General features: G+C 43.9%; 1 protein-coding gene across 3 annotated transcripts in view; it reads left to right on the top strand.

Annotated features, from left to right (window-relative positions):
- Positions 1–24,152, top strand: part of PPP1R21 (protein phosphatase 1 regulatory subunit 21) — a 113,121-nt gene that overhangs the window by 31,662 nt on the left and 57,307 nt on the right. For all 3 annotated transcript variants that reach the window (XM_033937745.1, XM_033937744.1, XM_033937746.1), the window contains exons 8-12: positions 3,785–3,837; positions 6,925–7,074; positions 14,067–14,168; positions 14,273–14,361; positions 20,789–20,925. In XM_033937745.1, coding sequence (XP_033793636.1) covers positions 3,785–3,837; positions 6,925–7,074; positions 14,067–14,168; positions 14,273–14,361; positions 20,789–20,925 — 531 coding nt within the window. The remainder of the gene's footprint in view (positions 1–3,784; positions 3,838–6,924; positions 7,075–14,066; positions 14,169–14,272; positions 14,362–20,788; positions 20,926–24,152) is intronic.

Here is a 24,152-nt window from a genome sequence, read left to right as displayed (position 1 = left end):
GCACAGGCACCCACATCACTAATACGTTAATCTATTTCAAACATTTTGCTTGTAATACTACTATCACTGAATGTGCACATAAAGGCTATACCTATCATATGTGTGCAGGTCCCCGGGGGGGAGGGGACAATACCTCCACTTATATTTGCTTCGATCCTCAAGCCCGACCCTCCTATCAGTTGTATATGCGTTCCTGTGATAATCATAGACGCATAGGGGGGTTTCGTTGCTGGAATACAAAAACCAGCTCTATAAAACTCCCTTCCCTCAATACCCCTATAGGTTTCTCCATGGATGTTTGCACTGTCATCAACTACCAGAAATTTTCACATCATAACTGTGATAAACTTAATCCTTTTAAATATTTCCCCCTTAGGAAATATCTCTGTCCACAATGGGACTGGTACACCTATGATACTAACGATGGGTATTATTGGTGCAGCTCCTGGTCTCTGGTAATAGCAGACACCCAAAACCCTGCTTTTGGAGGAGATCCTTTAGTAAAAATAACACAAAACTCCTCACTCCCAGATAAACAATGCGTTCGCCACAACAACTGTTCCTTAATCTATTTTCATATCCAGAACCCTAAAGCTTTCCTAACTCCTCAACGATATCAGATAGCTATTGAGATGGGAGGAAGAGCCCCTTATGGGTTCATGGAGATAGGCTTTAGACTCACCCAGCCTGTCTCCTCCCATAAGACCTATCATATTGAAGAAATAGAACATTCAGTTGAATATGGCACCTCCGCAAACAACCTGTTCCTCACCTTAGCTGAAACTATAGCGAGCAGCTTAAATATTACTAACTGTTATGTTTGTGGAGGTACTCATATGGGGGAACACTGGCTGTGGGAAGCACAGGAAGTTGATCTTACTAAAACATCGCCATTTATTGTGAATCTCACTAGGCCTCCCCCGACAATAATAGGCTCCCCTTGGGTTCTAAAATCACTTTTTGTCCCTCGATATTGTCTGGTAAGACCTCAGGCATCCCAGACCGCTGGGGCTTTCCAAGCAGGATGGTCTGCCTGCACCCACACCTATACCTGGAATCATTCCTGATGGGTCACTTGGCCCACTGATACACCACCTTTCACGGATACTTACTATCAGCTATTGCATCATTCCCGTTATTCTAAGCTCCAGAAAGGTCCCCATGCATTAGTTAATTGGCCAGCTCCAGATGGTCTGTATTGGATATGTGAGAACAAAGCATATATTTGGTTGCCCAAGAACTGGGAAGGATCCTGTGCCTTAGGTATAATTCGTCCCAGCTTCTTTCTACTCCCTCTTGCACATGCAGACCACCTAAAATTCCAAGTGTACCAATCCCTCAGCCGATCTAAGCGGGCTGTAGATATTAGTAATAACTTGCAAATTGGTACCTGGACAGATAAAGAATGGCCCCCTGCTCGCATTATCAGTTATTATGGGCCTGCCACGTGGGCAGCTGATGGCATGTGGGGATATCGTACCCCAATTTACATGTTGAATAGGCTTATTCGACTCCAGGCAGTGGTAGAAACCATTACAAATGCTACCTCCCTTGCCCTAAATCTTCTGGCAGCCCATGATGATCAACTCAGAAATGCCATTTACCAAAATCGCTTAGCTCTGGATTATTTACTGGCCACCGAAGGAGGCGTATGTGGTAAATTTAATTTGCCTAATTGCTGTTTGCACATTGATGAAATAGGCCAAGTTGTGAAGGATATTACTGATAGTATGAGGGAGGTCGCGCATGTCCCTGTACAATCATGGAGTGGAGTTGCACCTGATTGGTTCACTTCCTGGTTCCCTGACATAGGTGTCTTACGCCCTATTTTGATCTTCTTAGGTATCCTGTGTCTCTTTTTTTTGCTTGTACCTTGCTGTGTCCCCTGCTGCATCAGCCTTGTACGTAGTACTACCACATCGGTGTCCCAACAAATGCTAGTTGCCCAGATATCCTGCCTCTTAACCCCCTCACGATTGAAGGTGAATACTTGCCTATGTTACCAATACACAATCGTTTTAACGACTGTGCTCGGTTTAATGAATGTGACTCTGCTAATAGTGACGCCCCTCCCTCTGAAACCACATCACCTGAGGTTCTTTCTCAAGAGCCGTTACCTCCTCCTCCTCCTCCGATATCGGCAATTTATGCTGATGTTTCTATCACGGCCTGACAGGTATAAGGCTTTGTAGCATTCAAATGCTTGCATGATTTCTGCTTTGCATAAATATCTGAATTATTAACAGCTTAGCTTATTATTTTATGTAATATGTACACTACGACATGTTATACTGCTCTGTCCTTGATAGCATAGCAAGGGTGGGTACTTGTCTCTTTCCTTTTCCATGGGTGATTCCTAGCACATAGCCCCGGCCCATAATGAACAGTTTCTGATACAAACTAACTCCTCACCGAATGAACAGGGGTCAAAGCCACCTGGAGGGGCTTTGAAGAGGGGATGAGAGAGAATAAAGCATGGAGGCTCTGGTCCCTGTAAGTCCTGACATTAGCAAGCCAGGTGAAGTGGGATACATCCCGGAAAGTCCTGACATTAGCAAGCCAGGTGAAGGGGGATGGGATAAGGACAAAGATCACTTTACTCTTTACAGAAAAACTGCCCTCAACCCCTGCAACTGACATCTACCTTATCTATCTCTGCAGATGATAGAAACAGTAGATTAACTATGGAAAGATATTTCACCATTAACTGAAGAGCATGCAAAGATGGAGAAATACGCTGTTTTATGAGTTCAATTAGCTACTAAAACTAGAGAAAAAGCAACAGGTCCTGAGGCTGTGGGCTAGCTGTGGTTTTACACCAAGGCCCACCCAGCCAGATACCATAAAGAGATAAACAGACCGTGGTCAGAAGACAGAATTCTCAGAAGGAAGAATTCATAAGAAAAATCATCTAATAGAAAGTATCGGAGATGTTTAAAGTTGGGAGGGGGGCATGTGCTTGGAAATACTAATATGGTGGGGAAACAGGCATTTCGGGGAAAAGGTAGGCTTTACGGAAAACAGAGTAAAACATATAACATGACGTAGAGGAGAATAGCCAATAAATGAATGTAGCCAGGCAGTAATGCATAAGTAAATAACCAATAAGGATGTATCATGTGATGTGAACCAACGTGGTGTTGGCCACTAAGAAATGTATAAAAAACAGGCCTTTAGAAGGGAGAGGTCAGAACAGACATCAGAGGACCTCTAGGCCTAGAGGTCACCTTCTGAGCCACCTTCTGTTACGCTATATACTAAATGATTTATTCCTGTAAGCTGTTATTGATTGGATAAATAAATATATACTTATTGAAACCAGTATATAGTGTTCGAGGTCTCATTACCGAGGTAGGCCTAGACAGTGGCCTATCTACCTCACAGGTGAAATTCGTTATGCAGCTCAGCACCAGCTGTCCCTTCCCATACTCTTTTCCTACCACTGTCTTCATGTCTATTCCAAGCATGTCCAAAATCTGTCAAAATGCTGGCCTCTACCACTTTTCAGGCCTTGCACCTTCAGCTTTGGTTCTAACAAACCCATCACGTGAGCAATAATCTGCCTAGCTTCAAAGTTAGAAATTCTTTGTGAACAGGTTTTGGTTTCCCCAAGCTTATTGAAAGTTAGGGTTTTAACTATGGTCTGTTCAATTGGCAGGCGAAGCTGAGCACGAGGAACTTTTAAAGATGCTTATTTCCTTGGGAATGAAATCTAACCGCACTGTTTAGAAATAGTTTGCTGCTGCTGCTGCTGTTTTTTTACCAGATTTTATTGGTTTTGCAGGGTCCTGTGAGCTTAATGCCCTTAATGTCCCATCCCATAATAGGCGACATCAGGTAATTAGTAATGTAATGTAAAAGTCACATTGAAAAAAATGTGTGTTTTGAATAAGTCTTTAAATTTTTATTTTTGAATAAACGTGATTTGGGCTGTTTCTTTTCAATTTTTTTCTGGGGTTTTTTTTTTTCTATTGTTACTTTTTCCCTTTACTGCTTCATTTCTATTGTTCTTAGTGTTCAGTTGTATAAGCAAGAACAGAGGGATTACATATGTTATTTGTACAAAAGAATAAACTGAAAACTTACCATAGTGTGAAGAAGAATTGCCCTACAATGAATCGGGGAAAAAAACGGGAGCTAGAGCACTTAAATGACCAAAAATGCAACATTTCAGAAAAGGTTCTCATTAAACCTGTTTATTGTATACAGTGTATATGAACACCAAATGTACATATGAAAGCACTCTTTTTGGAGCTGGAGAATGACACGGGGACAAAGTTTGTCCCCACCTCTAATCTGTCCCCGCGGATTCTGTCTTTATTTGCACAAACTCGAACACTTATGATTTTATATTTAATTTCAAAAAGTTTTTATTGAGGACAGCACAAAAAACAACAGTAAACAAACTAATACAGACCATTGCTTGTCACTTGTTTTTTGGTTTGCGCCCCAGAACCCCTAGACCACCTCCCAACAGCAAACAATGGCAAATACCCAAAAAGGAAGAAACAAGAGGCCAGCAAGAAAACAAACCCCGTTCAACACCAGAACAGCAAAATGCAGTTATAAGCCGCTCCAGTCTCCCCCTCCTCCTACCGTGTACATATCCAGCATCCCAAATACCTTTGACCAACCCAACCTTCCAAACCAAAATGCCATGACAAGAGATCCCCAATTAAGGAAACAAAAAGAAGGCAAGCAGCAACCCCCAAAATCCCCTCCAGAATCTCCCCTCCCCTTCGATCAATGAACCAAGAAGCAGGGAAGTAAATATAAAAGGCAGAAGAAAAGAGAGGAAAAAAGAAAAGTGGGGAGGATGAGACTCGCCCGTGAACACCCAAAAACAGAAAACCATAAAGGCCCCTCCTACAATCCATTCAAAATAATGATTTTATATTTAAATAAGATAACAATTGCCATACTGGGACAGACTGAAGGTCCATCAAGCCCAATATCCTGTTTCCAACAGTGGCCAACCCAACTACCTAGTACCTAGCTAGATCCCAAGTAGTAAACAGATTTTTATTAAAGTATAAAAAGGGACAATATTCTGTACAAATGTTTTGTAAATCACAAATAGAGCCTTTCATTTTGATTTAGTTTTGGTACAACCTTCCCAAAGATTCAATTGCCTATGTTTCCACACCATCTAGGAAGACAATTTGATTGACTTTCAGACATGGGCGTAGAAGAGAACCTAAACTGTATAATGGATGACCAGGAAAATAATAATAATAATCGAATATAATAAAACCCTAGACGGGCATGCGCACTCTTACCTGCGTGTTCCATGATCTCTGATCCATGATCAGTAGGTCTGTGGCGGCAGGAGTGCACCTACCTACACTCGCCGGCAGGACTGGCTGCCAGCGCTGAACTCCCTGCTCTCCACAAGATTGCGGTGTCGGCTCCTCTCACGAGCCGCACCAGCGTCGGAGAAGGCTTCCGATGCTATTGGGGATCGAGAGGAGCCGCTGCAACACTTTTAAACTTAAAAAAAAAATTCGCCTGGAGCAGGCCAGACTGCGGGGTGGGCAGGGAAGCGCCGCCAAAAAAGACTCCAGCCGCGAACCGCTCAATGAGACCAGGCAGGCAGGCAGCCACGCGAGGGAGGCAACAGAATGAAAAAAAAAAAGGTAACATGCAGGGAGAAGCTGGGCTTGCCTGCCAGGAACGCAATAAGGGAAGAGGGGCCCCTGGAGCAGGCTAGACCGCAGGAAGGAGGAGGGGCCAAAAGGAGCAGGCCACATCGTGGTAAGAGTAGGGAAGGGGGGTGGGGGAAAATACTGCTACTGCTGCACAGGGACCTGGAGGGGAAGGGAAATACCACTGCTGCTGCAGCTGCACGGGGAAGTGGGGGGGGGGAGGGAAATGCTGTTGCTGCTGCACAAGGAAATGCAGGGAAAAAATGACAGACAGCAGGATGGAGGAAGACAGAAAGAAAGGAAGAAAGACACAGGGGCAGGTAGAGGGATAGAGAAAGGGGGCCAGGGAGAGAGAAAGACAGTGGGAGGGAGTGAGACAGAAAGAAAGAAACACAGACAGACATATATTCTAGCACCTGTTAATGTAACGGGCTTCAAGACTAGTTTATTTATAACCCGCTATACCTTAACAGTTCAGAGCAGTTTACAACAAAGAGAATCTGCCAGATGCAGATGAAATACAAATGGAATTATATAACTAATAGCCAAAATTGTCATACGAAAGAGATGTGTGTCTATTAAATGTTGGAAATATTCCTTGATGCCAGCCACGATGGATGAATCTGTTGCCATAACAGATGTTTGAGCAGCTGGACACATGATGGAAGAATGTTGTAGATGGTAGGAGTCTGATCAGCAGACAAGACTCTTGTTGCCACATCAAAGATTTGTTTGGGGTTTTTTTAATCATTGAATTCAGTTACCAGTTGTCTAAGATAGAGCAGCTGTAATCTCCTATATTACCGTATATACTCAAATATAAACCGGGATTTTTAGGCCCAAAAATTGGCCCAAAAATGAGGGTCTCGGTTTATGTTCGGGCCAGCGCCCCCCTCCCAGACTTATTGCAGGCTGCCACCAGGCTCTGCTGATCCCTGGTGGTCCAGAGGTACAGCGGGCAATAGCAAGCGTTCCATGCTCCTGCCCTGCTTCTAACCCGGTCAGTCAGTGGCTGCCTTGAGTTCTGGTTTCTTCAGCCGCTGAGCAGCACCAAGCAGGAGCACGCTTTGGCGCTGCTGTTCAGTGCTGAGCGGCTGCCTGACTGGATTCCGCGAATTCTCCCACTGAATTCTGGTTTTTCCTTTGACAAGTGAACAGTAATTTTAAAAAGCCTACATAATGATTGCTCATTAAAGGTATCTTTCTTTATGTATGTAATGCATATCATATCTTCAATGTCATGATTGAAGGGACAGTAAAATCTTGGTCTCTATTAAAGCTAAAGGTGCGAGACATTGCTGGCCAGGCGTTGGCTTTCGTTCAGGATATTGTTACAGCTCTCCTGAACTTCCATACTTACACGGAGCAGAGAGTCCAGATTTTCCCCATTGATTCGGCCATCGACATCATCTCACCATTAAATCAGAAGGTAAGTTTTATTATGGGGATTAGCTATTCGTCTTAGGGAACCAGTGGCATAGAAAGGGGAGAGGGCGATCCACCCCAGGTGCTCTCTTGGTGAGGGCGCAGGCACCCATCCTCTCCGCGCCCCCCCCCCCCCCCGCGTGCGTGCAGCTTCCCTTCCCCCATACCTCTGTAACGTTCCTAGCGAGCAGCAACATCCAAGCTGCTGTCCTGTCAGCATTAGCTCTTCCTCTAACATCGCTTCCTGGACCCGCGCCTTGGAAGCGACAGCAGCTTGGGGGATTGTTCGTGCCAGGAATGTTACAGAGGTACGGGGGAAGGGAAACGGCGCATGTGCAGCAGGAGGGGGCAGGGAAGGAGCGTTGGGGGGGGAAGGGAGCATCACCGCCCTGGGCACCTCTCTTGCTACGTCACTGGAGGGAACCATTAAGAAAATCTAAACTATTCTGTTAGGCCGTTCTATACCTCTCACTCCGGCGGGGTTTCTGTTAGACAAATATGAGGCTTTTCGCTTTCCCCCAGAGGTAGGTCGGTTATTTTTGAGGAAGGCTGGCTTAGTGGCTAAGAAAATTATTTGGGGGGGACTGGGTTTCGGATCGTGCTCCTTCTTATTGGGCTTGGTGTAACCGTTTGCATACATTGATGTTGCTTGAGAGGAGTCGGGCGTGTCATTCTTTGAGGCAGTTGAAGTTTTTTTTGCAGGTGTGGGGTCCTTATATTTACTCTTTGTCTCCTAAACTGCAGTTTGATTCTTAATACTTTGCCTATTTGATTTCTACTGAGTGGTGAGGGGTTCGCGGCCTTGGGGTGGCCTCTTCCCAGCTTATCTCCCCTTCCTGGGTGGTGGTGGGGGGACTCTGGGGATTGGGGGTATATTTGATGTATGGCTTTTGGTGCACCCTTGTGTTCTCTGTTGTAGTCATTTTCTCTGTTTCTGCTGTGCTCAATAAAAAATTGTTACAAGTAAGAAAATCTAAACTACCGTATTTTTATGCATATAACGCGTGCGTTCTACACGATTTTACAAACCGAGTATAACCCTGCGCGTTATATTCGTGAGCGCGTTGTACACATTTTTTTTACATAGTTCCCCCCCCCCGACGTCCGATTCACCCCGCAGGACCGCTCGCACTTCCATCCCGAAGGACCACTCGCACCCGCATCCCCACCCCGAAGGACTGCTCGCATCCCCACCCCACCCATCATGGAGAAGCTGCCTACCGTTGTCCTGCTGCTTCCTCTGCCGGCGGTCCCGCCCCTTCTCTGAGCCCTTCGTCTGCGCTGCTTCCTCTTCTCTGACGTCAGAGAAAGGGTGGGACCGCCGGAAGAGGAAGCAGCGCAGACGCAGGGCTCAGAGAAAGGGCGGAACCGCCGGCAGAGGAAGCAGCAGGACAACGGTAGGCAGCTTCTCCATGATGGGGGAGGGGTGGGGAGGCTGTGGGGGTGCGAGCGGTCCTTCGGGGTGCGGGTGAGGGTGCGAGTGGTCCTTTGGGGTGGGGGTGCGAGCAGTCCTGCGGGGGGGTGAATCGGACGTTGGGGGGGGCATCAGGCTTTCAGGGTGGGGACAGGACTTCAAGGGGGAGAGGAGAGTCGGGGCGGGCGAAAGGAGAGTCGGGGCGGCCAGAGGAGAGTTGGGGTGGGCGAAAGGAGAGTCGGGCGGCGACGGGAGAGTCGGGGCGGCATGCGCGGTATACGGGTGTGCGCGGTATATAAAAATTTCTTTACATAAATTACAGTTTCCCGCGCACTATACCCGTGTGCGCGTTTTACACGGGTGCGCGGTATATGAGTGAAAATACGGTAGATGTCTTATGCATAGTCAATCTTTTGCTTTTTCATCAAGCATTCTTTACTAAGTAAAGAACAGTAGGGATAAGATAGAATTGTATGGAAGGGAAAAAAGCAAAGTGAGAGACCTCTGTCCCTCAAGATGATCATGGGATAAAATGCCTTTTAGAAGGAAATGCAGATGTAGTATTGTCATACCATTGCAAATAAATATGCTAATTTTCCTTGTACAGAAATAATGTGGAGGAGTGGCCTAGTGGTTAGAGCTGTTACCTCAGCATCCTGAGGTTGCAAGTTTGATCCCAGTCTGCTCCTTGTGACTCTGGATAAGTCTCTTAACCCACCAATACCCCAGGTACCATAGTCGGATTGTGAGCCTGCCAGGACAGATAGAGAAAATACTTAAGAATGCCTGATTACAATTCAATAGATTGTAAACTGTTCTGGGTGAATCTCTTCATGAAAAGGTTAAACTTCAATAAATAAAATGTCCTGGCTTAAAGCTATGTTCGGTCTAAGCTTGAAAACAGGAAAGTTAAGTGATTTGCTGAAAGTCGTATGTTGCTGATATAATTGCAGTCTAAACTGTTGTGTCCTTATCCAGTATATGATACTCAACTTTTGTAAAATGTTAAGGGTTTTATGCTGTAGATTGAAGTGGCTTTTAACCAGTTTCTAATAGGACATTGTTGGGCCTGTTTACTAAGCTGCGTTAGCTATTAAAGTTGTAGGTAATGTGCACTGACAGTTAATGTGACACTTATTAAAGCTCTTATTATTCAGCACTTTCTTTCACTTGGATTCTTCTTCTAGCTTGCTTCAATAAATAACTTCGTCATCAGTCAAACCTCGGTTTGCGAGTAACACTGTTTGCAAGTGTTTTGCAAGTCGAGCAAAACATTCTCGCAAATCTTGTCTCGCAAACCGAGCGTGACTCGATTTGCGAGCATCCCCCCCCCCCCGAGAACCATCATCATCCCCCCCCCACCGTGTGAACCAGCACCCCTCCCCCCAACAGCACTCAGCCTTACCCCATCTGACACCGGTACACGGTGTCAGGTCAAAAGCGCGCCGGGACAAAAGCGTGCCCAGACAATTGAGCGCAGCGCGGAGGCACGCGCCGCTCAAAATTACTGTTTTTAGGGCTCCGACGGGGGGGGGGCGTGGAGGGGGGGATCCCCCCCACTTTACTTAATAGACATCGTGCCGCGTTGTGGGGGCATTGTGGGGGGTTTGGGGGGTTGTAACCCCCCACATTTTACTGAAAACTTCACTTTTTCCCTGTTTTTAGGGAAAAAGTTAAGTTTACAGTAAAATGTGGAGGTTACAACCCCCCAAACCCCCCACAATGCCCCCACAACGCGGCACGATGTCTATTAAGTAAAGTGGGGGGGGGTTCCCCAACAAAACCCCCCGTCGGAGCCCCTAAAAACAGTAATTTTGAGCGGCGCGCACCTCCGCACTGCACTCAATTGTCCAGGCACGCCTTTGTCTTTTGCGCCGTTGTCTATGAACCCCGGTACAAAGCCCACAGGACGTGCCGGTGAAAGAAGTTCCTGCCTGGGCCTTGAGCATCTGCGCATGCTCAAGGCCTTCTGGTTCTCGCTCTCTCTGAGATTCTCGGAGATCTCTGAGAATCTCGGAGATAGCAAGATCCAGAAGGCCTTGAGCATGCGCAAATGCTCAAGGCCCAGGCAAGAAGCAGGAACTTCTTGCACTGGCACATCCTGTGGTTTGCGTGCTGATGCCAGATGGGGTAAGGCTGAGTGCTGTTCAGGCGGAGGGAGCCGGTTCGCACAGGGGGGGGGGGGCGATGCCAGTTCTCAGAGGGGGTGGAGCAGTGCTGCTGGCCTCGGGAAGTGGGGGTTGGTGGGAACGTATCAAGCGAGTTTCCCTTACTTCATATGGGGAAATTCGCTTTGATATACGAGTAATTTGGTTTACGAGCATGCTTCTGGAACGAATTATGCTCATAAACCAAAGTTCCACTGTATTAGAAATATTTCTCACAATCTTCCATTCTTCAATTGACCTCAGGGCTACACTTGGATGATCTATTTCATGTACAATTCAAGTATTTTGTAACAAGCCTCCTCATCGGTCAGACTTAGTCAAGCACTTTATAAGATTAATATTAAGCCGATAGCACTTATCTTAATTAGCAGCAAGGAGGGACTCTGACGTGAATTTGCGTTTCACTATTAGCTGTTTCAAGGAAAGTCCCCATTTAGATCAGACCACCACACTCTCCGTGCTGTTCTAATTAGTAGGCTTGCTACAAAATACTTGAATTGTACATGAAATAGATAATTCAAGTGTAGCCCTGAGGTCAATTAAAGAATGGAAGATTGTGAGAAATATTTCTAATATATGAATGAATGATGAAGTTATTTATTGAAGCAAGCTAGAAGAAGAAGAATACAAGTGAAAGAAAGTGCTGAATAATAAGAGCTTTGACGAGTGTCGCTTTGTTTGGAGTATTTAGTTACTAGCTTCATTCGAAGTTGTCTTTTTATGTAATAGGCTAAGTATTTGGTGACTGACAGTTAATGTCCAAGACTGAGCTGCTCCTCTTTCCTCCTCAACCCTCTGCTCCTCTCCCTCCAATCTCCATCTCTGCAAATAATACTGTCATCCTTCCAGTCTCCTCTGCTTGCAACCTCGGAGTTGTCTTCGATTCCAACCTCTCATTTTCTATTCACATCCAACAAACTGCTGAGGCCTGTCGCTTCTGTCTCTACAACATCACTGAAATTCCCCCATTCCTCTCTGAGCACACTACCCGGACCCTTGTCCACACTCGTAATCTCAGGCTTAGATTACTGCAATCTACTTCTAACTGGTCTCCCACTGTGCTGCCTCTCCCCCCTGCAATCGGTGCAAGACTCCGCTGCACGATTCATCTTCTACCAACCTTGCTACACTCATATCACCCCTCTCCTTAAATCACTTCACTAGCTCCCTATCTACCTTCACATACAGTTCAAGCTCCTATTGCTGACCTACAAGTGTGTTCATTCTTCTGCCCCTCAATATCTCTCCTCTCTCCTTATACCCCTCAATATCTCTCCTCTCTCCTTATACACCTCCAAGAGAACTCCGTTCCTCAGATAAGCCACTCTTAGCTGTACCCTTCTCCTCCATTGACAATTCAAGGCTTCATTCCTTTCATCTAGCTCACCCCTATGCCTAGAGTAAACTACTTGAGCTTGTTCGCTATGCCCCTTCCCTTACCTTGTTTAAAACCAGAATGAAAACCTATCTTGTTGATATAGCCTTCAATCCATAACCCCATTCCTCACTGCCCACTAACCTAACCAGCAATTAACCATTCTCCTTAACTGTATCCATGGCATCCTATTTGTTTGTCTTGTATGTTTAGACTGTAAGCTCATTCGAGCAGGGTCTGCCTTCTTCGTGACTCTGTACAGCGCTGTGTACATATGGTAACGCTATAAAAATAAGTAGTATTACTTAAGTTTCCAAGTAGTGATGTGTTAATGATGGGGTTAACTAGATGGTGGTAGACAGGTAGTCAAGTGGGTAAAAGATAGATATTTTGCCTCTTTAGTTGGATCCGATTGGCGTTTGGGAGGGCTAGAATTCTCTCTTCCACCAACTAGTGGTATGTAGAGGTTCTTTGGTCTTATTCACTATATTGGAGGACAATGATGTACACTTCTCCCTCCGGATTCGCGGGGGATAGGGGCAGAGCTGGACCGCGAATGGCGAAAAACCATGAATATCCGGCTCTGACCCACCCCCGCCTCCCTTCCGCCTTCCCGGCCTTACCTGGTGGTCTAGCAGGCTTTCGGGGCAGGAGTGATCTTCCTACGTTCCTGCCCCATGCAGATCGCCATTAGGAAATGGCTGCTGTGAGTTCCCGTAGTCTCTCGAGACTACGACGGGAACTCCCTACAGCTATTTCCTAATGGCGATCTGCACGGGGCAGGAGCGTAGGAAGATCGCTCCTGCCCCGAAAGCCCGCTAGACCATCAGGTAAGGCCGGGATGCCGGGGGGAAGACTTAAGGATGTTTTTTTTTTTCTTTTTCCCCCTCCCCCCAAAAATCGCGAATATGTGAAATTGCGATTACTGAAACCGTGAATGGGGAGGGGGAAGTGTACTACCTTATTGTTTAAGTAAGAGATCATAGAGCTTTCTATCTGTGCAGTATAACAGATAGCCAGTGTGTCGTTGGCACCAATAATAGTGAAGTGTTAATGATGCAAATACTACCGGTACTGGATCAGAGCTAAAGTTTCTCTGGAATGCCTGCTTCCTGTAAGGTTGACGTTTCTGTAAAGTTGCTTATTCTTCCATGACAAAAGAATATCTATATTTTGTGCTTTTAATCTTGAAAACTGTTTTGGAGTAAACTTTTGTTTTGGTTTCCTGATCCCTCATTGTAAACCAACTAAGATTCTGATCCCTTCTGTTCTGAATTCCTGTTTCTTTGGAGAGCTTTATGCGCAAGAACTATCATCCAAACATGGGAAACTCTCACTTATATCTCCATCTCATGTCCATAATCTTAGGACTCCAGTTGTTATCAAAGTGTATTTAGCTTAAAGAAGACTTCCGTGACAATGGCGGTATTTAGAGATATAGCAAGGCTTATAAAAGGTGATTGATCAAAGAAGAAGTGTATAAGAATAGCCTTACTGGGTCAGACCAGTTGGCCATCAAGCCCAGTAGCCTGTTCTCACTGTGTCCAATCCAGGTACCTAGTACCTGGCCAAAACCCAAGGAGTAGCAACATTCAATTATACCGATCCAGGAAGGTGGTGGAATCTGGCATTGGAAGTTTTAGTTTTATACATGGTGGGTCCTATGTGGAGGCACCCTTTAGATCCTTCACAGGTGTTATGTTTTCTGATTTAAATCTGATTTTTTAGCATGTCATTGAGAGCCTAAGAAATACAAGGCTTCCTTCAGAGGCTGTAGCAGAAGACTGAAGCACTTCAAAAGAGGAACCTTGCAGTTATTAGCCTTTGCTCAGAAATGATTGTATGTAGCTAAGAAGATCATGCGAATCTAGTTGGCATATATGATGAGGTTAAAATGCTAAGTTAAGTATCCTTTGTAATTATTAACTTCAACAAGACTTTTACTGTGTAGTAAAGAACCCTGGGTCAGTTTATTTTAAGGTGTTCTATCCCAAATTTGTTTGCAGACTTCATAAAATGAAGGTTTTTCCCCTATTAAGTTTTCACAGTACCTTCATGAAAATGCTTCATATGTGCGCCCTCTGGAGGAAGGAATGGTTCGCTTGTTTGAAAGCATCACAGAGGACACTGTGACTGTACTAGTAAGTTGACTTCTGGCTTTAATCATTTCTTTCCTAGTCGGGAAAGAAAAATAAATAGTTGTTTACAAGTAGCCCTATCAAATTGGTTCTCTTTCTTTTTTTAGGAAACCGCTGTGCAACTGAAAACATTCTCAGAACATTTATCATCCTATGTATGTTTTCTTGGGAAGATTCTTCCGTACCAGTTAAAAAGGTACTAAAAAAAGAGACGTAGGTGATGGGATTACAAATTTACTTTCCAGTTTAGGGAAAACATATGTCTCTTTTTTTTTTTTTTCTTCTTTTTAAATTTATCACTTTTAAACATACAATATCAAGAATTAATCTTGTACAGAAAAGAAAATATTAGCTAAGAGCAAGTAATACATAATCTATACCCAAAGAAAATACTTAAGCTAATCCATCTCAAATCCACATAATGATTGAAATCCTTGATTACTAGAATGAAGAAAAACAAGCATATAATAATCTAGGAAAACTATTAGGACTCCTTTTACAAAGGCGCGCTAGTGGTTTTAGCGCGCGCACTAGCCGCTACCGCCTCCTCTTGAGCAGGCGGTAGTTTTTCGGGTAGCGTGCGCGCTAAAAACGCTAGCGCACTTTTGTAAAAAGATTTCTAAGTTCCAACATCCTGAACCAGAATCTGATTTCTAAGAGTTCAAAAACTTCAAACCCCTCTGTGGCGCTTTAAGGACAGAAATGCAGTTAAGTGTGAGAGTTCAAAAAAATACGGATTTCAGGGATTTATAAAACATGTCTGTTTTTGGATCCAACGTTCACTCGTTGATGTACACTGTCTTAATATCGGCTTTCTAAAGCTAAATTCTTGGGAAACTCTTATGGGCAAAGAAAAAGTGGAGAGGGACAGATTCTTCACACTTTAGAAAACTACAAGAACGAGAGGGCATTTGGAAAAATTAAGAGGGGACAGATTCAGAACCAATGCTAGGAAATTCTTCTTCACGCAAAGGGTGGTGGATGCCTGGAATGCGCTTCCAGAGGGTGTGATAGGACAGGGTACGGTTTTGGGGTTCAAAAAGGAATTAGATAATTTCCTGAAGGAAAAGGGGATAGAAGGGTATAGATCAGTACAGGTCCTGGACTTGATGGGCCACCGCGTGAGCGGACTGCTGGGCGTGATGGACCTCTGGTCTGACCCAGCAGAGGCACTGCTTATGTTCTTTTAAATTACAATTGCTTAGTACACAAAGGGCTCCTTTTACGAAGGCACGTTAGCGGTTTAACGTGCGCTAAACCACCACTACCGCCTCCTCTTGAGCAGGCAGTAGTTTTCCGGCTAGCGCGGGGGTTAGCGTGTGATGAAAAGTCGGGCGCGTTAAACCCGCTAACACGCCTTCGTAAAAGCAGCCCAAAATGTTCAGATGGGACCAGTCAATACTGTGTTACCGGATACCAGTTGTTAACGGTTCACATAACACCCGATGAAACAAAACACAAATTGGTTAAACCTAATTGTAGATGACTGAGGTAAACGATGCATGGAAAGGCGTGTGGATTGGAGGTTTTTGGTAGAATTGATCATTTTTGCTTAACAGGATCGTGTTTCTGTGATTGAACGTAATACAACTTTTAATTCCCAGAAGTATTAGCAAGCATGGCAAATCATCCATTATGTAACTTTTTTCAGTCTCATGGGGCTATAAGCAATGATAAAGATGTTTTAAAATCCAGAGGTGCTGAAAGCTTTTTGGGGAAATGGACCAGTAGGTAATGGTGATGGGTATTAATTAGTGCACAGTTGGCTTATTAGCATGCCTTAAATTTAATGTTCGCAAATATTTAACCTGTTGATTCACTACTACTAATCATTTCTTTAGCGCTGCTAGACGTACGCAGTACCGTACATTAAAACATTCAAGAGACAGTCCCTGCTCATTAGAGCTTACAATCTAATCAAAAAGGCAAACAGGACAAGTAGGGGGTTAGGTACTTTACAAGTGAGTAGGGGTTAAGAGCTAAAAGCAACCTTGAAAGAGGAGGCTTTTAACCTGGATTTGAATACTGCCAGGGATGGAGCTTGACATACTGATTCAGGCAGTTTATTCCGGGCATATGGTGCAGCAAGAGAGGAGTTTAGGTCCTGATGCTCGAAACTTACCGTGCCTTTAACATTTGTCCCTAAACCAGTTCTAGCATATAAGTGTTCTAGCTTCCAATGCACAAAATGACTCTGCGTGGTCTTTTTTGTGTCTCATAGCAGCCTTCGAGAATAGTATGGGAATAGAGTACAACAAGCTCATTAATATTAAAATGAGCACACCGGGCAATTGCTAGACATTGCTGGGTGATGCGCAAAATGAAAACACTGAACTTTAATGCTCCAAAATTACCGACAGGCCTGGAGGTGCTGATATTGTTGAACTGCAAATGTTAAAAGCATATACTAGCAGGTGTGGAGCTCATGATTACATGGTGTAAGTTAAAATAAAAAAAAAAAATAAATTTGCATGGTTTGCTGGTAGTTCTCTGCCCCCCCCCAGTGACACTTATGACATGCACCTATGATGCGCTACCGTAAAACTTGCCTTATGATCTGCATGTCTACAACGTAGCTTTTCCTGGCACAAGCACACATTTCCGGTAACTATTCTGCGCAAGGGTCAGTTGCTTTCTCCATTGATTGATCAGATGGTATTTCCGAAGACCTCATTTGCATGCAAAGTTTTTGGATCATTTGCCATTGTTTTGAAATCGGAAAATTTACCACCAATACAATGGCTCACAGGATTTTTATGGTGACTTTAGAGCATCGGAACCATAGTCTGGAGTTGGCAGTAGAGAAGAAGGGTACAGATAAGAAAGACTTGCCCAATGAACGGAGTTCCCAGGGAGGAGTATAAGGAGAGATAAGAGAGGAGAGATACTGAGGATCTGCAATGAATACACTTGTAAGTCAATAAGAGGAGTTTGAACTGTATGTTGAAATGGATGGGAGCCAGTGAAGTGACTTGAGGAGAGGGGTGATGTGAATATAGTGACTCTGGAAGAATATAATGTATGCAGCAGAATTGTAAACAGATTGAAGGGGAGAGAGATGGTTACGTGGAAGACCTATGAGAAGCAAGTTGCAGTAGTCGAGGTGATAAGGGTTTTAGTAGTATGTTCACAGAGGAAGAGTTGGATTTTGGTGATATTATAGAGAAAGAAATGACAGGTTTTGGCAGTCGGATTTGTACAGAGAAAAAGAGAGGAGTCCAAGATGATCCTGAGGTTGTGAGCTGACGAGACAGGGAGGATGAGAGTGTTACCCACTGAGATAAAGAGTAGGGGGAGAGAAGAGGTATGTTTAGGTGGAAAGATGATCTACAAATTAACACATGTAAATTGATTAAGATGTTAAAATGTAACAAACATTAAAACTTTTTATTGACACACGTGAAATGAACTGAAAAACTGTTTAATGGGGAAAAATGACCTGATACTGAACCAAACTCCTCTTCATTTACTAGTAGACAAATATTCAAAAAAGCTTACACACCAATACCCATTCTGAATGTTATATTTTATTATGATCCAATATTGACAGCTAATTGGGTGGAGCTACGGAAGTAGGAGACTGGAGGCTTCTAAATGATTTCACATTCATTCCTTAGCTTATAATTGTTATCCTAGGACAAGGTGGCAGACCTACTTACATGTGGGTGGTCGTTTAGTGGAGCCCCAATATGGACGTCCAAAGTACATTTTAAGAGCTCCGGGAATTCCAGTGCTATGCGTGCATCTGTGCTTATGTGTGCCTCTGCTTCACAGTATCTGCAGTTCTTTTCATTCCACAGAGCTAACAAGAACCACCTGCATTTTTTTTTTTACTATTGGATTTTTATTTCCTCTTACCGAGCTATCAGCTGCTCCTTCTTGCCCTGTCAGCCCAGTCTTTCAGCTTGGTGTGGGAAACCTGCTCTTAATGTGGTCTCCCTGGACTTTTCAATTCTACACCTGCAAGTCATAGACTTCTCTAGAGTTCTGTGGCCTGCAGTGGCCCAAATTGGCAGAGATGCCCACACAACTTGTGTATTGCCTACCCGCGTTGCTCTTCACTCTCCACAGAGGCCACTTGCCAGCCAGGAAGTTCTACCTAAACAACAGTCTGACACCTGAAGAGATAATATGCCAGGTGACTCTGTCGCCGTTCCACACCGACACTGTTGACATTGCCCTCCCTCAGGGAGCCTTGGAAGCAGACCAGCAAGCAGAAACATGGCTCGCCCTCCAGGGCATCATCTCCTTCATCCTCTCCTCCTGCACACACTTAAGCACCGGCATGCTGATATCAGATCACCATACTGTCTATCGGATTCATCTCTAAGGCAAGCCTCCTCTGTGGGGACACCTGATGCAATCTGTGCACATGGCACCTGTGCAAGTACTGGTGTCTGTGCCATCTCTGCTGGAACAGCTCCTTATTCTGTTGCAGAATGAGCTTCCTGGGCTCCTGCTTGTGCACGCTGTACTAACTCCTGCCATACAGCCCTCAGCCTCAGCTCAGTCCGAGCGCTGTCTGGACTCTCCATTAAGGCACCCATCTCGGACTTCTGGGAGTCAAACCTTATTGTCTGCATGACATTGGTAAACCCCATGGGCATAGATGCGCATGGATGTCGACCATCATCAGCGTCTGCTACTGACACACATGTAGGCCACTCAGCCTCATGATTAAACCATGTAATCTCATCAACAGAGCACAGCTCCTCTTCTCGTTCCTTCCAACAGTGATCATCTTACCATTCTCTCAGATTATCTGCTAAGTTGATCCCCTCTGCTAGTCAAGTCATTTTGTATCGCCTAATAAATTGATCCAACTATCATCCATTAGTGTTCGTCTCCTTCACTGTGACATTGCTTGACTACTGGATGGAAAGTCGTTGTCTAGGCATCCTTACTTTCCAAATTCATGAAAGGATTGCTCCATACCAGACCGTCAATCAAACCTCCAGCTGTCCCGTAGGATTATAATGTAGTTCTTTCTGCCCTGAAGAAGCACCTTTTTGAGCCTCTTTTGACTTCTCTCAAATACCTTACCTGGAAAGTGTCCTTCCTTATATCTTTTACATCTACAAGATGGGTTAGTAAACTGCAAGCTCGTATGTTGGATCCTCCTTATACGACCTGCTACAATAAAGTCATCCTCTAGACTCATCCAGAATTCCTCCCAAAGATTGTCTCAGACTTCCATCTTAATCAGGCCGTTGTGCTTGCAGTCTTTTTTTTCCTAAGCCTCACTGTTGCCCAGGGGATGTGGCACTTCATACCTAGAACTGCAGACGAGCTCTTGCCTACTATCTAGTTTACACCAAACCTCACAGAACCTCCACTCGGCTGTTCATCTCATTTGACTCAAACAGACTTGGAGCCCTGGTCACCAAAAGGACCATCTTCACATGGCTTGCAGACTGTATCTCCTTTGCCTATGCCTATGCCCAGTCTGGCCTGCCCTTGGAAGGCCTTGTCACAGCACATAAAACTTGGGCCATGGCTGCCATTGTGACTCATCTATGTTCAACCCCCCCATTGAAGACATTTGCAAGGCAGCCACATGGGCCTGAGTCCATACATTGACATTGCATTACTGTTGTCATGCCAACCAAGAAAGTAGATTCAACCAGGCTGTCCATTCTCTATTTAGAAGCCACTCTCCCTCCAGGCCTCTGTGTTTTGCTGGGCTCACGGTGCTTCTCCATCACTCTCAGAGACATGACCCTGGCAGCTAGGGAGTCCCACAAGTGAAAAGGTCTGCCTGCTTGTCCTAGGATAACAGGTGTTAAATAAGAGCAGGCAAATATTCTCATGACCCACCTACCTCCCCTTGGTGACTTCTTTGCTTGGGACTGACCTGAAGATGCTGCGAAGCAAGGGTGAATATGAGCACCAAAGCACACATGGCGCGAGTTGTCCCAGAGTTCTTAAAAATCACTGTGCACTTTGGATCATCTGCATCGGGGCTTCCCTAAATGATGTCACCCACATGTAAGAATAACTGCCTGCTGTCCTCGAATAACGCCTGTTATAGAAAAGCAACTGTGCTTTCTCTGCCCACTCTGATACCTTATTAATCCTTGTTTTGATGCAGAGTTGTACAATTCTGTTCCTCAGGGCTGCAAATTTGCCTGCTTTCCAGCCCAAAAGCATGCAGATATGTTTGATAAATATTCATTCTTTCATTCTGAGCGGTTCTTCAGCTTTTGTTGTGGGGTGTTTTTTTTTAAATTTTTGTATGATAAAATATTCATTGCAGGTATTCTGGAACTAGACCAGTTTGCAACCCACAAGAACTAGCATTGTGTATCTCTTTTCTCGTGCCACCTGCATTTGATCAACATATCTTTTTTTTTTTTAATGCTTTGTTTCCAGCATATTTCCAGTTTTTTTGTGATATTGGCAAAGGAAGAATGCGGCTTGATTCTGTGATCCAAGCTTTTTCATTATGAGTTAAAACGAGCAAACTCCCTGGCCAGAGTTGTTGTGTGTTACACAGGGACACTTTTTATGAGGGTTTCTGTAAAATTAAGAGAAATTAAAACAGGAGAACTCATTCAGTGTATAAACATTTTGTGCCTTTGTTTGGGAAGGCTGACATTTTACACATGCTTTTGACCATTTAGCTTAGAGGAAGAGTGCGCATTCTCACTTTGCACATCTGCCTTGAGAACCAGAAACCTGGAACTCCATAATGATATGAAAAGGATGGCGACTACTTTTGAAAAACTAAGGACCTACATCGAACTTCTTGCCTTACCAAGTAAGCATCCAGGGGGTGGTTTTTCTTTATTCAGTTTTGCATATTACAACAAGTGTATCAGAAAAAGTCATATGATCTTATAAATACACACTTGATTTTCCTTCATGTAACACTTTAAGTATAACATATCATTCTTATATTCATATTCTATAATATCTTGGATATTATGTAATACATCTAATATGTAAAACAATTATAATTAAAATAGAAAACCCTCCCAATCCCTCCCTACCCGTTTCAGAAAATCCAACTGTAAGGTTTGTTAGTGGCCCCCACAATATATGGTTGGTGGGGTCACTTGAGAGGCGCCCTTACACACGCCAGGTCCCAGGTTCAGTTCCCTCACTGAATATTCACCAGGAAGTAGAATCAAAAAGGCACAGCCAGAGATGATTGCATAAAGAATATATTATAGAAATAGGCTTACAGAAAAGCAATATTTATAAGCATTACAATTAAGCATTACAATTAATGAGAGAGCAACGCAGTTTCCCTGCCTTACAGAGTTCAGAGGAAAAGAGAGACATAGAAGCCTGAAGTTCCAGGGAAAGGCAGAGAGAGAGAAAAGGGGGATGGGGTGATGGTCCAAGCTTCGTGTTCTATAGATAAAGAGAAGGATAGACAGAGAAAGAGAGAGCGAGAGCGATAGATAGATTTTTGTGCGTTGCAGAGAGGAGGCTTTTATAGCTTGGAATCTTATTCTGGATATAGAAAACTATTGAGCTTCAATAGAAGTTAAATCTCCCCCTCCTTAGTAAACTTGTGCTAGACAGCCGAAGAATAGGCTATGGTCAAATGTAATTTCCAGTATGCCTCTGACAATAGTTTCTGATTAACTTTAGTTATCTGTGCACCTGGACCCATTGTCCTAAGCACCCTCTTAATCAGACATTAACACCTTTTAGCTAATCATGTTTCAATCAGGGCTACTTAAAACAGTCTTTTTGGGTTATAAGAAACAGTCTACCTACACTCAGGGTCTATCTACATTCACATGCCAAAGTCAGATTGATATCATTTCCCATAGGCCTTTGCTGACATAAGTTATGCCAACTGAAAATGCTGATTGCTAGCGATAGCTATGCTGACACCAACCTAATACATCAAAAATATTAATTAATTCATACATATTATGAGATGAATAAAATAATACCCACGCACATCCCCTCTTAATAAACATTTTATATTTAAATCATTTTTATTAGAAGCAAGACAAAGCAAAGAACAAGATAACATAGAATGAACATCTTATCTCAAACCAACTCCAAACCCACCTCCCCAACCACCCTCCCACCCCCTAATAGCAGCAGCGGCAACCAAAACTAAAATACATAGGCAGACATATTGGGGATAGAAAGAAATGAATAAAGGAACAACTTTAGGAATCCCAAATTTGACGTTGAACATAAGAGGTAAAAGTAAAGCTAAAGGACTGCCAACATTGGCGGAACAACCGTCCCGCTCTAGAAGTCAAATCAACAATGTCTCTCCTCTCCAGCAACATTTGTTGTAGCATCAACTAGACATTTTAATGTTCTTCCAAATCTAGGTAGCAGCCAGTGAAAAAGAATTGTTACTGAATATTTGTATAGAACAAAAGATGCTAAATAAAAGTGTTTGAATTGGTGTTATACCACAAGATCCTCCCACAAATTAAAACTATCCTTCCCCTCGCTAAAAGGCATTTCCCACACAGGAAAGCTAGGGACCTCCCTCCACTTCAAAATCACTGAGCTCTGGAACAACCTTACCTCCCCTCTTCGGAACTTGAGCTCTCTCCAAGTTTTCCGCAAACATCTGAAAACCTGGCTTTTTTCAAAAAATGTAAGTCTCCCTCCAACTTAGGAATCAAGGAAACTCTTATATCTTGGCATCCCAAGTCCTCTAAATTTTCTTCACACTTCTACCTCTAACCCTCTGTTGTAGTTCCTTCCTATTTCTCCTACTGTAAACCGCGTCGAGCTCTACGAACGTGGAGATGATGCGGTATACAAACCTAAGGATTAGATTAGATTATGTAGATAATGCTTGTACATATTCTTCACTGTTCTCTAATTAACGTGCAGCTGTGTGGGCATGGAAGAATGTTCTACAGTATAATGGTGTTTTAGCAATAAATTTAAGCATTTCTATTTTGATTCCCAGATTATGGACAAAATGGCTCAAGAAAATTTCAGCTACATTATGTAAATTTCCCAAACCTAATTCTGGCTTTGTTCCTTCTTATTTGATATCCTTAAAATCTTTGTCGCTCGTAATTATTTTTGTTGAACCGACATAAGATTTGCTTGTTGATGATGGGCTCTGATGTTGACTGAAATGAAGTTTCATCATTTAAAAGAGTAAAATGAGGGCCAAGTGGGTGACGGCTGGCGTAGCAGATTTGCATTTTGCCAGTTAAAACATTATTGGGTATCACTGGACAAATCGCTTTTGGGTGCACACATGGGTGAAACATTGCCCCAGAGGATGGAATTTTTTACTCTTGTCTCTGGTCTCTATAAAGCCCTGAGCGGTTTGCTACCTTGCAAAGATCTTACAGTTTATCACCAACGTTGGGGGGATAATTTAGCCATTGATCTGTCGCAGTGAGATATGCATGCTAATTTGAGGGGGTTCCCTGCCTTGACAAAATGTGCTTGGTTGCATGAATGTTATTATCGGGTGCTTTTGCTGGGATATTATACCCAATGTCAATTACGTTATAGAGGGGGAATTGCTACTGATATCTGTGTGAAGTGTGGGAGGGATCGCAATAGTTTAGAACATGCTTTTTGGAAGTGTCCTTGTATTCGCATTTATTGGAAACGTATTGTGGGATTTATGCGGCGAATTCTCCGTCATCTTATTGAGGCCCCTTATCCACAGTTTTTGTTTTCATCGGTGGATTGTTTTCACTGTGGATCATTGGGTCTCCCCATTTTTCTTTGTTGTGCTGTCCAGAAACATTTGGACATTTGTCTGCTGGTCAGACTCAGTTATGTCGGAAGATGAGTCTGGTGGTGCGTAAGTGCATTTTGCAATACTGGACTTTAAACCCGCGGATTAAAACCACGGACTCACACTGCGGGGAAGGGGAGGCGAGTTGGAGCTGAGCAGGGCAAGATTAGTCGGCAGAGAGCAGGAAAGTTTGTGAGCGACTGGTCCCCACCAGTCGCTTCTTTTTGGATCGGCCAGGCCAATCGGTGTTGCTGAAAAAGTCTAGTGAATTGCGTCCTTCCTGCTTT

The sequence above is a fragment of the Geotrypetes seraphini genome, chromosome 3 (assembly GCF_902459505.1).
Source record: "Geotrypetes seraphini chromosome 3, aGeoSer1.1, whole genome shotgun sequence".
Lineage (NCBI taxonomy): Eukaryota > Metazoa > Chordata > Amphibia > Gymnophiona > Dermophiidae > Geotrypetes > Geotrypetes seraphini.
The sequence above is the reverse complement of the archived record's forward strand: the minus strand, read 5'-3'. Positions and strand labels throughout refer to the sequence as shown.